Source organism: Anopheles moucheti, chromosome 2, assembly GCF_943734755.1.
Source record: "Anopheles moucheti chromosome 2, idAnoMoucSN_F20_07, whole genome shotgun sequence".
Classification (NCBI taxonomy): domain Eukaryota; kingdom Metazoa; phylum Arthropoda; class Insecta; order Diptera; family Culicidae; genus Anopheles; species Anopheles moucheti.
The window spans coordinates 15,370,576-15,383,516 of NC_069140.1; the positions used below are offsets into that span (position 1 = coordinate 15,370,576).

The following is a 12,941-nucleotide window of genomic DNA, read 5'->3' on the forward strand; positions in this document are numbered from 1 at the left end:
AGATGCATATGTGTTAGGTATTAATAGACGTTTCTCCGCAAGGAAAATTTTCTTATTTTCTTCATGTGACTTCAGTTCACTTGTTTTTTTTTTTCATTTATTGATTTCATATTCTATCCGATCGGATAACGACGGCGTTCGCACAGTGTTCACATTTCGCCACATCCCACTGAGGCGCTTTGACGCTATTTCACGCTGAGGAAGAAAAAAAACATATTTCCAACGAAATGATGCTGTTCCAGTCCCGCTCGAAACCGTGTTTGCAAAAACAGGCAAATACAATTCAATTGATACGATAGAGTTCATTTGAATAACGTTATACAAATACTAAAGAGTAAAATGAATGATAAAAATATGCTCACGATCATCATGTGTGACCTCCTGATGAGGGACTATCGAGCCGGAAGCGATTGTCCCACAATACACCCTTGAAATTTCACGCTGGTATGATTTTTTTTCTAATCGCTTTCTTGTCCTTTTTATATGCCGCCATTTTGCGAACGTGTGTACATGACTAGCGTTACATATTCCTCTTGATGTGCTTGATGTTCCATATGGTCATTTAACGGCCATTCCCATTCCCAAGCCCCGAAAAAACAATCATACTAAATGCTAATTTACAAATTCTACTAAACCTATCAAATAACAAACCACACTATTACCCCCAAAATTGCAACACGATGCTTCGTCATTACCCATAGCACCAGGAGTCACATCACCTGGCACCATGTAAGAAAGAGCAACAAAAATGGCTAAGAATAAGTGAAAAAAGGTACCCTGCCCCGTGGCTACGTGTGGTAGATGCGGTCAAATCAGTAAGATCGACACACTTCAGAAGGCGGAGTGTGTACCCATTTTGCGAACGCTGCCACAGACAGATGCGGGTGCGACAACGAGTTTGTTGCTATTTACATGATCGAACAGAGGCCGGAAGCCTCGAGACCACTGGTTACCCGTGGCTGTCTGTTCCAATCGACGCCCTTCAGGGACTCCTTCAGCTCATACGCTACATCAGTTGTTTCTTCGAACGTAACCACACCATCATCCACTGGAGCCGTCGTCGTAATCGCCGACATTTCTTTATTATTGGACTGTTCGGAACCGTTCTTTTCTTGCTTCTCTTCCCAGCTTCCGGTACCATCCTCCGCGATCGTCGCCGCATCACCGTGGTTCTGCTGGGTGCCGCCACTGTCCAGCCCGATCCCTTGGCTATCTTCATTAAAATTATTCACATTTACACCGTTGGTAGTGTCGCTAGTTTCGCCATCGTTGGCCGATGTTAGGCCATGGTTTGGCTGCTGCTGGGCTTTCGCCGTTGTGATGTTGATTTTGATTTTATTTGGCATGGCCGCGACTGACTGTGGTGCATCCTGCAGCTCCACGTTGCCGTCAATCGATGCCTTCGGTTGCACCAACAGGCCCATCTGGTTGGACGATTCTGATGGCGATGGAATGCTTTCAACTATAAGCTCGTCGCAAAGTTCTGGAAAAACAGTATGCAAGCAAACAATGTAACACTTTCCTCCTCCAAGCGAATGATTTCAACCAATTTCAACGATGTTTTCAGAAACGAAACCACCCACCATCGTACTCAACCACAGCCCCCGTACCGCGTATTGTACTGTTAGTAACTTAACCTTTAATCTGCTTTGCGCCTATACGTTCGTATTAGTGAAACAAACAACTTACCCTCTTCTGCAGCATTGTTGGTTGCCGGCGAAGGTTCATCAACTTCAACTAAGCTGGACTCGATAGTGCCCACGTCCTCGAATAGAGCATCCTCTTCGTCTGCATCGTCTTCCTCTTTCGGTTCCTGCTTTATCTTAACGCGCAGCAACGACGACAGCGAATTGGCACCATTCTCTCCATGGCCGCCATCTGCAGATCCAGCATCAGCAGAACAACTATCGATCGGTTTGTCCTCTATCTCATCCAAGTCCGTTACCTCAATGTTGGGCTCCTGTATGAAGAGATCCTCATCGATTTGACGTTCTTGGAACTCCGGTTGTCGTGGTGATTTAACATTTCCGGACGCTCCTGTCGATGCCTCTTGTCCTTCTTCTGTAGCTGCAACACCGTCGGCTTCTTTCTCGCCATTCGGTGGCTCATCACCGTCATCATCGAGGATTTCTTCCACGACGGGTTCCACAGTGGGTAACACAATGACATCATCATCGTCATCGTCGTCTTCCATTTCGTCACCTTCAGTAAAGTTAAGATGAGTTTGATATGAGTATTTTAATTTTTGCGAATTTGTTAGATTTCTGCTTACCTGTTTTGCTAGATCTCGATTTCCCTTCCACCTTACATTCTCCCTCAGCGCCTCCTTCGCTCGTATCCATCATTTCTTCAGTCTTCTGGCTCTCGTCCAACGACACACCAAGTGTCCCATTGCCCAGCGTGGATTCGGACATCGTCAACGATGCCTTGTAGTCCTCGTAACACAGCGGATGGTACGTGCTACCGTCGATCCGGATCGCATTCTTCAAATGCCACTCTTCCGTTTCCTCACTGTAAAAGTGTTCGAACGTATCGTGGCACATGTGACACTGCCGGTCACTTTCATCTGATCCGGCCGGGCAGCTCGGCTGGGGCGAGTCATCGTGCGACGAAAATTCATCACCATCGATGGCACTGCCGCTCAATCCTCCTCCACCGCCACCGCCGCCCTTTTTCAGATCACCCTGATCAGTCTGCTGCGTTTCGAACCAATTCTTTTCGCGTTCTTCCAAGTCTTCGATCTCCTCGTACTGGATCCAATCCGAAACGTCGTAGTACCACTTGCGTGAGTGTGCCTTCCGTGCCGAGTCACGGTCGCGCCGATTCTGCCGGAAGTGCCAATCCAGATGCTGGCTGTACTTCATAGTCTGCTCGGGTGGGAATCGTACACCGCAACTGCTGCATTGCATACCGGAGAAGAGCTGGTGCACAATGGCCGTTTGGCGTTTCTTGAGCGCTTCCGGCTTATCCAGTAGCACCGGCTCAATTTCAGGAACGGGTGATTTATCCTTTTCTTTGGATTTGCTGGCCGCATCTTTCGGGTCCTTTTCTGCAACACCGTCACCAGCCGATTGTGCTGGTGTTGGCGAAGACGATTTGCCTGTGCCTAACTTCGTGATAATGCCAGCCGCTACAATCTTTTTGTATAATTCCTCCACATTTATGTTGCTAAGAAGGGGCAATGCTCCACCGGCAGCTGAAGCGTTTGCCTGTTGCGATGAACTGGGTACCGTTGATCCGATGCCTGTACCCCCTGCGATGAGCGTCTTCTCGTCCGCTTCTATACGATACCCAGGACCATTTTTGACAGCTCCCGGTTGCATTGCCATCGAAGGCATTAAGTTCGTGAGATAGTCTAGCCCAGCCGAGGTTGAGGAGTGCGGACCAATCACTGGTGGAAGATTGTTCATTGCTCCGAAACCCATTCCTGGTGGCCCGGAAACAGACAAGGCTGGTGGTGCGGTTGTCGGAGGGGCGAAGGGTGGATTCAGTGGTATCGGTGGTGACAGATCACCGGGATCTTTCGGTGGTGTACGAAGATCGCGGTACATTGGTGTGCGTATCATGTCGCGGATATACACTCTACCCGGCACAAGCCCGTTTGGCAGGGCTGTGAATCGGATATAGTGATCGCTGTCGCGCGACCGTACAAGAATCGGCAAGCCGCCATAATCAACCGGGAACGGTTGATCGTCTATTAACACCGTCAGCAGGAAATCCGCAAACTGTAGGCGATGCATTACGCCATGCACCTCAAACATCTGTATTTTGCAGTCCAGAAACACCGGTATCACGTACTTTGCATCGACAATCATGCTGATTTTGCCAGCTACAAGATCTTTGCGAATGTCACCAATTTTCACCTGCGGTGCTGGGCCGGCGATCTTAAACACTCTCGGCTTGCCGTCCAACACTATCGTCGAAGGCTTATCACCGAAGTAGCATTCGTACCAGGAATCATCGATATAAAGCTCCCTCGTGGGGGCACCCAAACGCATCTGATAGACTTTATTTTCAATGCTAACCGATTTGTATGGTTCATTGAAACCTAGCTCGAACGTTTCCCTGTCGTCCACAACCACCATGCGCGCACCCTTCTGGAATCCAATCTCCTTCGGTTCGTCCCAGGTAATGAAGATGACGGCAGTTTCCTCGTAAAAGCGTATCTCCCGTTGCACACCGTCGATGTTTATCGTACGGACGCTATCATTCATCTTAGGCAGTGCCGGATTCATCATTGATATTCCGTTTGCGGGTACTCCACCGAGGACGCCCAGCGGAAGAGGACCCGGAGGTGTCGGGAACCGAGGCATACCGTCGGTCATCACCTGGAACGGTGCCTGCTCCCAAGGGCTTGGTACCACCATTCCAGGCCGAATCCCCCCAGCCAAGGGCGCCCCTACCATCGGTCCACCAACGACAGGCCCAACAGCACCAGGACGATTTGCCCATCCTAATGCTGGGGCAGGCTCTACACGATTCCATTTCGATTCACGTATTCGTCGTGGATCTGTGAAAAATGTTTTCAATTACTTGACTAGCTCATACACTCCTCGGGCAAACAATACACTTACCTCGCTGGGCACGAATATCAGGAGGCGGGATGGATGTAGGAGGAATACCAATGCCAGCAAAAGGTGCAACTTCAAAGGGCTTGACTAACGGTGGCTTTCCGTCGATGGGATGAATTTTTCCGCGAAAATCGTTCACGATGTCCTTTTGCTCGGTCATACGCATGCCCGATGCGCCTGGCGTCGGTACCGTCACGGACGTTACGATCACATCATCATCGCCACTCAACGACGCATTATCATCAATTCGAATAATCGTTTGATCTTGGCGCTTTACTGACTCTTTGCGTTGCGCTTGGCGTATTTTTTGCGTTTCATTCAGCTGAATCACCTGTTTCATCAGAATGCTGTACTGCTCAGGCGTTATTTCACCCTTATCCATTTGCTCCTGTGCCTGGGCGATAATGGTTTTGATATTCGCATTCATACTGTCCATTGAATTATCGTCATCCTCTGCGGCTTTGTGATGAAACAGACCCTGATGCTGCAACCGATGGTCTATGTCGCCTGGTTTAGCAAGAGAATTGATCGATCGTCGCCGTTCTATAGGATCATCTGTGGAATGGAGCAACGGAACAAAACAAATATTATCAGTTCAATTCCATGTTCGATTTTCCATGCTGAGCTACTCCGCACATACCAGGTAATTTATTATACAACAGAGGCCTGCCAAGCTTGTCCTTGTCGTGCTGTTTGCCCATATCTTCAAGCTTAGCTCCAGAGTTGCTATTGGTTTTCTCCGAAGGGGAAGATCGGGACTGATCAACTGCGTTTTCCATCTGTGCAATTACATAACCAAATTACTTATAGTGATCCATATTTAACTTAATCATTATTAAACATGCGAATTACCTTTGAAAAATCCATCTCCTGTTCGTCTCCTGAGATCACTAATGTGCCTCCAATCGGTAACTGTCGAAGATCGACGTCTTCGTTACCGAACAATCTGTTGATGAGTGGATAAAAAACAGTGATAGTGTATAATTTCTTTTACCTAAAAGTGTATTCCACCTTCATACTTACGCATCTATTATTTCGGCTTTGCTCTTCTTGGCGTTGGGTTCATCATAATTGGTGGTACTGGTTCGCTTCTTTCCGCCAGAGTTACTCTCTGTGTCCTCCAGTTCCTCAGCTCCCTTCGATGGAGATTCCTTCGACGAGCCAGACCCAGATGCATCATTCTTTGGCCCGTTCAGAGATAAATCGTGCTCCGTCATATGTTTCGCCGTGATCAACTGAAGAGGAATGGCTCGTAAATCGATATCTTTTGCAATCATTGCCGAAAGAGCTTCTTCGTCGTCTGTTGCGCTATTATCTGTAATAAATTGTATGATTAAATATGGCTTGTCTAATGCCTGCGCTTGTGAGACAAAGGACGGGCCACTCGATCTTTTTTTCAGCGATCCCATTTTTTTTTCTTTCTGCAATAGCTGCTGCTTTCGGGTTTTATTGAACCGGTAAATGAGACTGAACACTGAAATCGAATGTCCATGAAATCCTACAAAACTGATCAACAACTATTGCAATATACGAACTAGAACAAGCTGACAAAAAGGCAGATCAATCACGACAATTACAATGAAGGAAGGTGCAACGACGAGAAGAACTTTAATTGCTAAAACGAGATCGACAAATACCGGAGCGGAAGACTCTTCATCCCTTAGGTCGAAGAGATTTCGTGCATCTACCAACATTGTTTTTATTTTGCAACAAACTGTGCGTTTTCCACTGTCTATTTGTAAGAGATGAATGAGCAAATCGCTCAAAATCTCTATAAACCCATCAATTATCATCACTGTCTCTTCGTCATTCGTTGCTGTTTGTTATCGTCACTTGTTATAGCCCTATCGCCAGGAAATATTTCCATTAGTCAAGAGTTCTACTCTAGGCGACGGAGCTACTTAGCAGCTATGCCAGAAGCCAACAGCTGAGAACACTTCTTACTCTATATTACTGTACTCTGCGATTGTCCTTTTTCTCACACAGTAGAGTAACAATTCCCGTTAACTTACAGCCTTATGTCATTGGTGTTATACTCAACCCATCCCTGACCTTATTTGTAATGCCTTAACGAACTTTGAAATTGACGTTGGCAACGAAGAACTGCGACGTTTACCGAAAATCAACACAATGATACCGGATGGGGTGGTAAATAATAGGTTAATGTGAAGATCGCTCTTACTTTGTACTTCCGACGCTTTTTGCCTCATCATCGGCATAACAGTTTCGTCCGTATCCTCCAAAACAGAATGAATGTCAGGAACCGACTCATCAATCCTTATCCGTTTTTGAGCACCACCAAAACGAAAATCGGCACTCTGGCTTTCGGAGCTGGCGCTATTCAAACCCGCAATTGATGGATACTCGCCAGCGGAGTGTTGATGTTTCTTGCTGTCCAGATTATTGTTCCGTGCTTGTTGCGATGGTTTCCCACTAGCCGCAAACGTTTCCGAAGAGCTCTTGATTTCCGAACGTGGTTTTCCTTTCGGACTGTCGCTTTGCAGATGGTGCGAGGAGGATGAAGATTTTTCCGAAGAAGCTTTCTTCTTTCCTGGCGAGTGAGGTGATTTCCTACCATGTGGTGAGCCATCGCTGGTGCTGTGCGAGCGCTGTTTCCTCTTTTCGGTACTGCTGCTAACGGAACGGGTGGATGAAGACGACTTGCCTTTCGTTGACGATCTGCCGCTTCCAGACGATGAAGACGATGTGTGCTCTTTTCGTTCTTTTCTTGGTTTCACATCGTGATCGCGGCGTGACTTGTGCGAAGACGAACTAATGCTGCTGGTAGAAGGTTGTTTTTTGCCACGGCCTCCACTTCCTGTTTCTTCCAACAAAGAGTCAGATCTTGCACTTTCTCCAGCAACAGCTTCCGATCGACGATTTCTCTCGCCGAGTTGCTCCTTCACAAGTGTCGATGATTGTTTCGATCCCGAAATGCTATGATTTGAGGCATCCATTATGCTACCGGGAAATGCGGGCGGTGGAATTGATAACGGACCCAGATTGGTGTGGTGATTATTCACTCCACCGGCCGCTGGTAACGATGCACCACCAAGCGGAGCCGTAGCTTGTTGTTTTGCCAAACGCGGATCGCGCGTCTTCACCATATTGATCATACCTTGTGGCACGGGAGCGATGCGACTTTTCGGCATAACCACCGGTGGAGGCACGGTTGTCGAGATGATACCACTTGTAGCAGAAAGCATAGCAGCAGGACCACTTACACCTTCCAACGGTTTTACTATCTCTAGCGATGGCTGAAATTAGAATCAATAATGTCCCAATCAGCCTTTTTGTTGTTTCAATCTGGTCCAGCATGAAGCGAAATTCTTTATTTGTGATGAATCTTACCTCTTTAGCAACACTTTCCGTTTGAATGTTTAGTTGTTTCTCCTGTTCCATAATGCGCTTCTTCGTCGTCAGTAATTCCAATTCCAGCTTTCGTGCTTGCAGTTCCAACAACTCTCGCTGTTTGACTCTTAACTTTTGCTGCATTGCTAGTGTAGGCTCATGCTAGTATAACAAACAAACTAAAGTTAAGGCAGGACATCTCAATTAAAGACTTACAGTACATACATTTCCTTTCAGGAACATGGGATTCAGGTGGATGGACGATGCCATCGGTTTCAATTGCGCCGTAATTGGCCATCCTGGATCTATGGAATTGATTTTTACATCCAGTGTGTAGAGCTTGCCTTGTTGAAATACTTCATTCCAGGTTTGTCTCAAGTTGAACATTTTTTCACGAATCTTTTCATTGACCTGAAACGAATAATCAATACGATCGATATTATTATTATCGCGATGCAGGGATGCTGTTGTTCTAATGGAGTGTTACAACAATCCGTCCCATTTACATACCGTTTGAAACACTCCGCAAAACATATTCACTATGACCTGACTGAACAGCGTCTGATACTGCTTCCCCACATTCTTAACGATGGAATCAACGAGGTAAAGTATTGGCAGTTTTACATCAGGTGCAACCTATATTAAAATCAATGTACGTTATAACGGAAGATGTGGTGATTGCATTCTGGAGAAACTTAATCTTTTTTCTCTTCTTAAAACTGACTATCGACAAAACACGTGGAAATGATGATATGGATGGTGTTTAACGAATACCTTTAAAAGCTTGCGATTCTCATATTCCGATTCTGACGACCGGGTGTAAAATAAACAAAAAATTAAGTAGCAAATTATCCATCAATTTGAATGGAACAATAGCGATGAAAACAACTCATGATCGTTATTTTGTAAACAACTATTTTGTACCATCAGTACATCGTGCTTTTGCACGATAACACTCCCAGCCTTGTAGTACATACAGGAGTGAACAACTGGTTTTGCTATCGGCAAATTACAAATCTGCGATAGCATTAAAATTCTTCCAACAGCGCTATTCTATTCTTCGATTTTATACTAAATGTACAATAACATATAAAATAAATAAAATATTGAAATAATGTTTTTTTCTGATCTGCTGCACACACATTTTCATGTTTGATTTGTAGGCATAATAAGTAAGAATTCGATACATAGAGAGAAATATTAAAAAAATTAACTGACCATTTGGGATATTATGAACTTATTTTAATTATAGCTTCAGAAAATTCATAAGACTAGTGACCATGTTATTAACATGTAGCAATATCGAGTTGTCCTATTCATCATGCGTTTCCTTTGTATTTCTTCCTTCAAAGAATAGCATGTTCCGCGCTGTTCAAGAAGTTTGCAAAAGTTAAAAATAATAATACGAAAAAAATAAAATAACAAAATAAAACTGAACAAGTTCAGTCAATAACTTTTCGTTATTACATCGCAGGGAATTAAAAGATAGTTCGCTTCAGAATGATTTATTGTTCAATAGTCTTTAATTGTGTACTTTTGTTTGAACTTTAGGCTTTGCCACACCGATACTCATGCTTTCATTGTATACTAGGTGTACTAAGGGAATTGATTTTGGAAAACTGTTCAATTACTCTGTTTGTGAATTTCCGCTATTGTTTTTTTGTTGTTGTCGTTGTTCATATATACTTAATTTGGGGGTCTGCCATTTTGTGAGTAATGTTCATTTCAAATAGAAAATTGTTTTTTGGACATTAAAGAAATACATGATCGGTACTCAATACAGTTCTCTACTAGCTGCGATATGCGTATTTACTAGATGCATTTAACAGACTGTGAATTTTGTACAATTTATTTCGATTAAGGAATTACTGCACGATCGTATGTTATTAGTCCCATATTATTTTTATAAGCTTTTGCTCGTTTTCTTTTTTTATAATTGTGTACGAGAATGATTTACACTATCAACAGTCTATAGTCAAGTTCAAACCCGCAATCTATGTTGTATAATTCCTTTGAATATTTTCGATAATAAATTATTTCTTGCACTAAGTTAAACGACCCGCGTGCCAAAACCAGTCTGCAGTTTTGGACTCTATTTGTAATATTCGAAGGTAAAGTATTTGTTATTTTAAGAGTTTCATAAAAGTAACAGGAGCAACTAATTTACAGGACTATCCGGAAAAGTGACAAGAATGGCACCCGGGGTATCAGATCGAAACGTTAGTGAAACATTATGAGTAGTGGGTTATACAGCAACTAAGGTAGCATTCATCTTATTACATGCTCTTCTACCGCAACTTTTCAACATTCCTGTCAGCAATTGTTCCGTGATAAAGCAATCATTTTATACTAAATCTATATACATTATAAATGTTTGCCATTAGGCTATCCTTATTGAAATAAAAATAAATAAATGCTCCAAGTTTACGTAGTAGAGCCTGGGATAATATATACCCCTGAGGCAAAACGCACCTTTCCTGATTTCCCATGATAATCGTAGAATAAGCGCAAAGTAACAATTTCACAGGAGCGGAGCAGTTCTTCTTCTTCTATTTAGGTTTAGGCAGAAGACAAAAAAGAGAAATTATAATGTAATTCTGCTAACTGCTCCGTTAAGGAACAAGTATTGTAAAAATCGTTGTTTGTTTATGAAAGTTAAACATTTGATTATGTTAATTAAAATAAGAGCTTCAAACAGCACATACAAATTTCGTTCAGTGTGCATAATGATTCGTATCTTAATCATAAATATTTTCAACTATGAACGAGGGCATGATGCACCCAGTAGATCGGGACATTATGCACCCTGCTTTGACTTGACATCGCTCCTCACTGTTGTAGTAAAATTTATCCCTTTGTTATGGTGCCTCAGCATAGGTGCATTTCGCTACAAACATATACAAATCTATCTAAAATTGAACACTTTAGAAAACGAAAAATTTGTCATTTTTTAAATACAAAATAACAAAATTTCCAAAACATATTGCTAGATTGAACATTAAAGAACCAATTTAAATGATAAAACAACCAATAATCACTGTCGATTCATTGAAAGCTAATCTTTTCTCCTTAAATGGTTCATATTAACACAGGCTCCCTTTTGTCCGAAGAATGCGTACAGAATGATAACCTAATCGATTGACCACAGAACAATTGACAGGATTGAGCTTTCGAAACGAATATAATGATATCAGTGGAAGTAGGCAAAAATAAGGAAACTGTTCAAGTGAACGATACGTCCTAGCAATATCTCCTCATTTACATGAACTAATTTACAGCTGATATCAGTTCTCCATCCACCGTTGTAGATGACATAATCACTATATTTTATCACAGATCAGTTCCACACTGCAATTTCCTCACGTTTCACCATGTTTCACAATCGTTGCGTCTGAAATAGCGTGCCACAGTTGAGTATTGTGTTTAGCTCTAGCTTGTTTTCTGTTTAAACTTAACATCTTTGGCTACTTTAAACCGATTTACTACTGGAAGAGATCCGCTTTTTTGGGACACCACGAACCGCCGGTTATAATGTGGACATTTAGCTGTAGATAATAGAATGGTAAGTATCGACATAAATTGTTTAACCTTTATCAGGTGCTTTTCCACCGCGTGCACGATGATCTGGGCGTACTCGAGGTTTTCCTCGGCCAGTATTGTCAACATGTTTATCAACGGTTTGCTGTTGACATTCAGGTCGGCTAGGCTGGAGAGATATTCTTTCTCGATCTGCTTTGCCCGGCCCTCGAGTGCCGATGGCTGCTCCATGACTGTACAGCTGCCACTATAACAACCACCTATGCAACCAGATCACCGGGTACGTGACACGAGAACGATGCTTAGATGAAGCTATGACAGTGGTGAGCCGCCTATACAGCAAGGGTAGGCTAGACTATTTAGCCTCGCTGCTAATCCGTCACCGCTACGCAACAGCTGGCAGCCTTCACTGCACACCAAGCAGAGGACAAACGTCCGTTGCTCCCTGCCGTTCTCACGTCCACTGTAAAAGAAAACAAATGTAACTATCATTGCACAGGCTGGTTACAGGCAGGAAGGATTAACGGCCGTAACGGCTGGGAGCGCTAAACGAAACCATAACAACACAAAACAATGTATCATGGCCTACACAAAAGCGAAAATGATGTTCTTTGATGTCGTTAAGTTAGTTCCGTCGCGCACTATGAATTCGATGCCAATTTAACTGCCGATTTAGCCGATGTAGATTACACTTACACGTTATAGTTAACATGCTTACTAACAGAAATATGCCGAGTGTGACTTTACAACACTTTAAGCGTACCTAAAATTAACAACCGAGTGACCGGTTGAGAGCTACAATAACTCGGCACCATAATTAGACAAAATTACGTTCTTTTCAAGCAGGAAAGTTACAGTAAAATTTCACTTCTGTTATTGTTATTTCTAATGAAAACTGATCCAATTGACCATTTGCGTTTCCAAACGTACAATGAAATCAAGGACAAAGTCTAGCAATAACTAAACTGACACATTTTACTCCTACATGTTGTAACAATTCACCTCTTCACGGATCACTACGTGCGTGAATTTACGAAATTAATAACATCGCAATAGTCCATAATTTTTAACGAAAAACGTCAAACCCGCTGGGGGATTTAACGAAACACATCGCATTTCATCGCGCGGCTACGTTTCCTTCTTTTCGCTTCATGCTCTTCTTCTATTTCTACAGGCGTTGAGTCACTCGATTGCACTTTTTTCAGAACAGAATTGCGCTCCCGAAAACACCGTTTCGATTAATCTAACACGCTCCACTTAACTTACCTGTGCTTTGGAGTAGTTTTTGCGCAGTTTCCACTAGAATTAAATGAAATCACACTTGTAACCATGCAATATTTCTGGAACAACGAGGCGCGTGCCTGCCGTGCTGTGAAAATTTGCCACTTTAAAATCGATCTTCGATGAACACAGGCTTTCGTCGACTACTATGATGGGAGACGCGTGAAGCGAAGGTGCGCTCACCGTTGGAAGACATTTGTC

General features: G+C 43.3%; 1 protein-coding gene across 1 annotated transcript; it reads right to left on the reverse strand.

Annotated features, from left to right (window-relative positions):
• Positions 1-9: 9 nt before the first annotated feature.
• LOC128299670 (uncharacterized) lies at positions 10-12,841 on the reverse strand. Its single transcript, XM_053035691.1, has 13 exons — positions 12,726-12,841; positions 11,511-11,922; positions 8,433-8,558; positions 8,148-8,333; positions 7,923-8,084; positions 6,754-7,828; positions 5,595-5,886; positions 5,424-5,517; positions 5,212-5,350; positions 4,575-5,126; positions 2,273-4,510; positions 1,690-2,202; positions 10-1,483 (listed from the first exon to the last, which is right to left on the reverse strand). Exons 2-13 carry the CDS (start codon positions 11,688-11,690, stop codon positions 909-911), a joined length of 6,132 nt encoding a protein of 2,043 aa, XP_052891651.1. The 5' UTR covers positions 11,691-11,922; positions 12,726-12,841; the 3' UTR covers positions 10-908.
• Between the last annotated feature and the right edge of the window lie 100 nt (positions 12,842-12,941).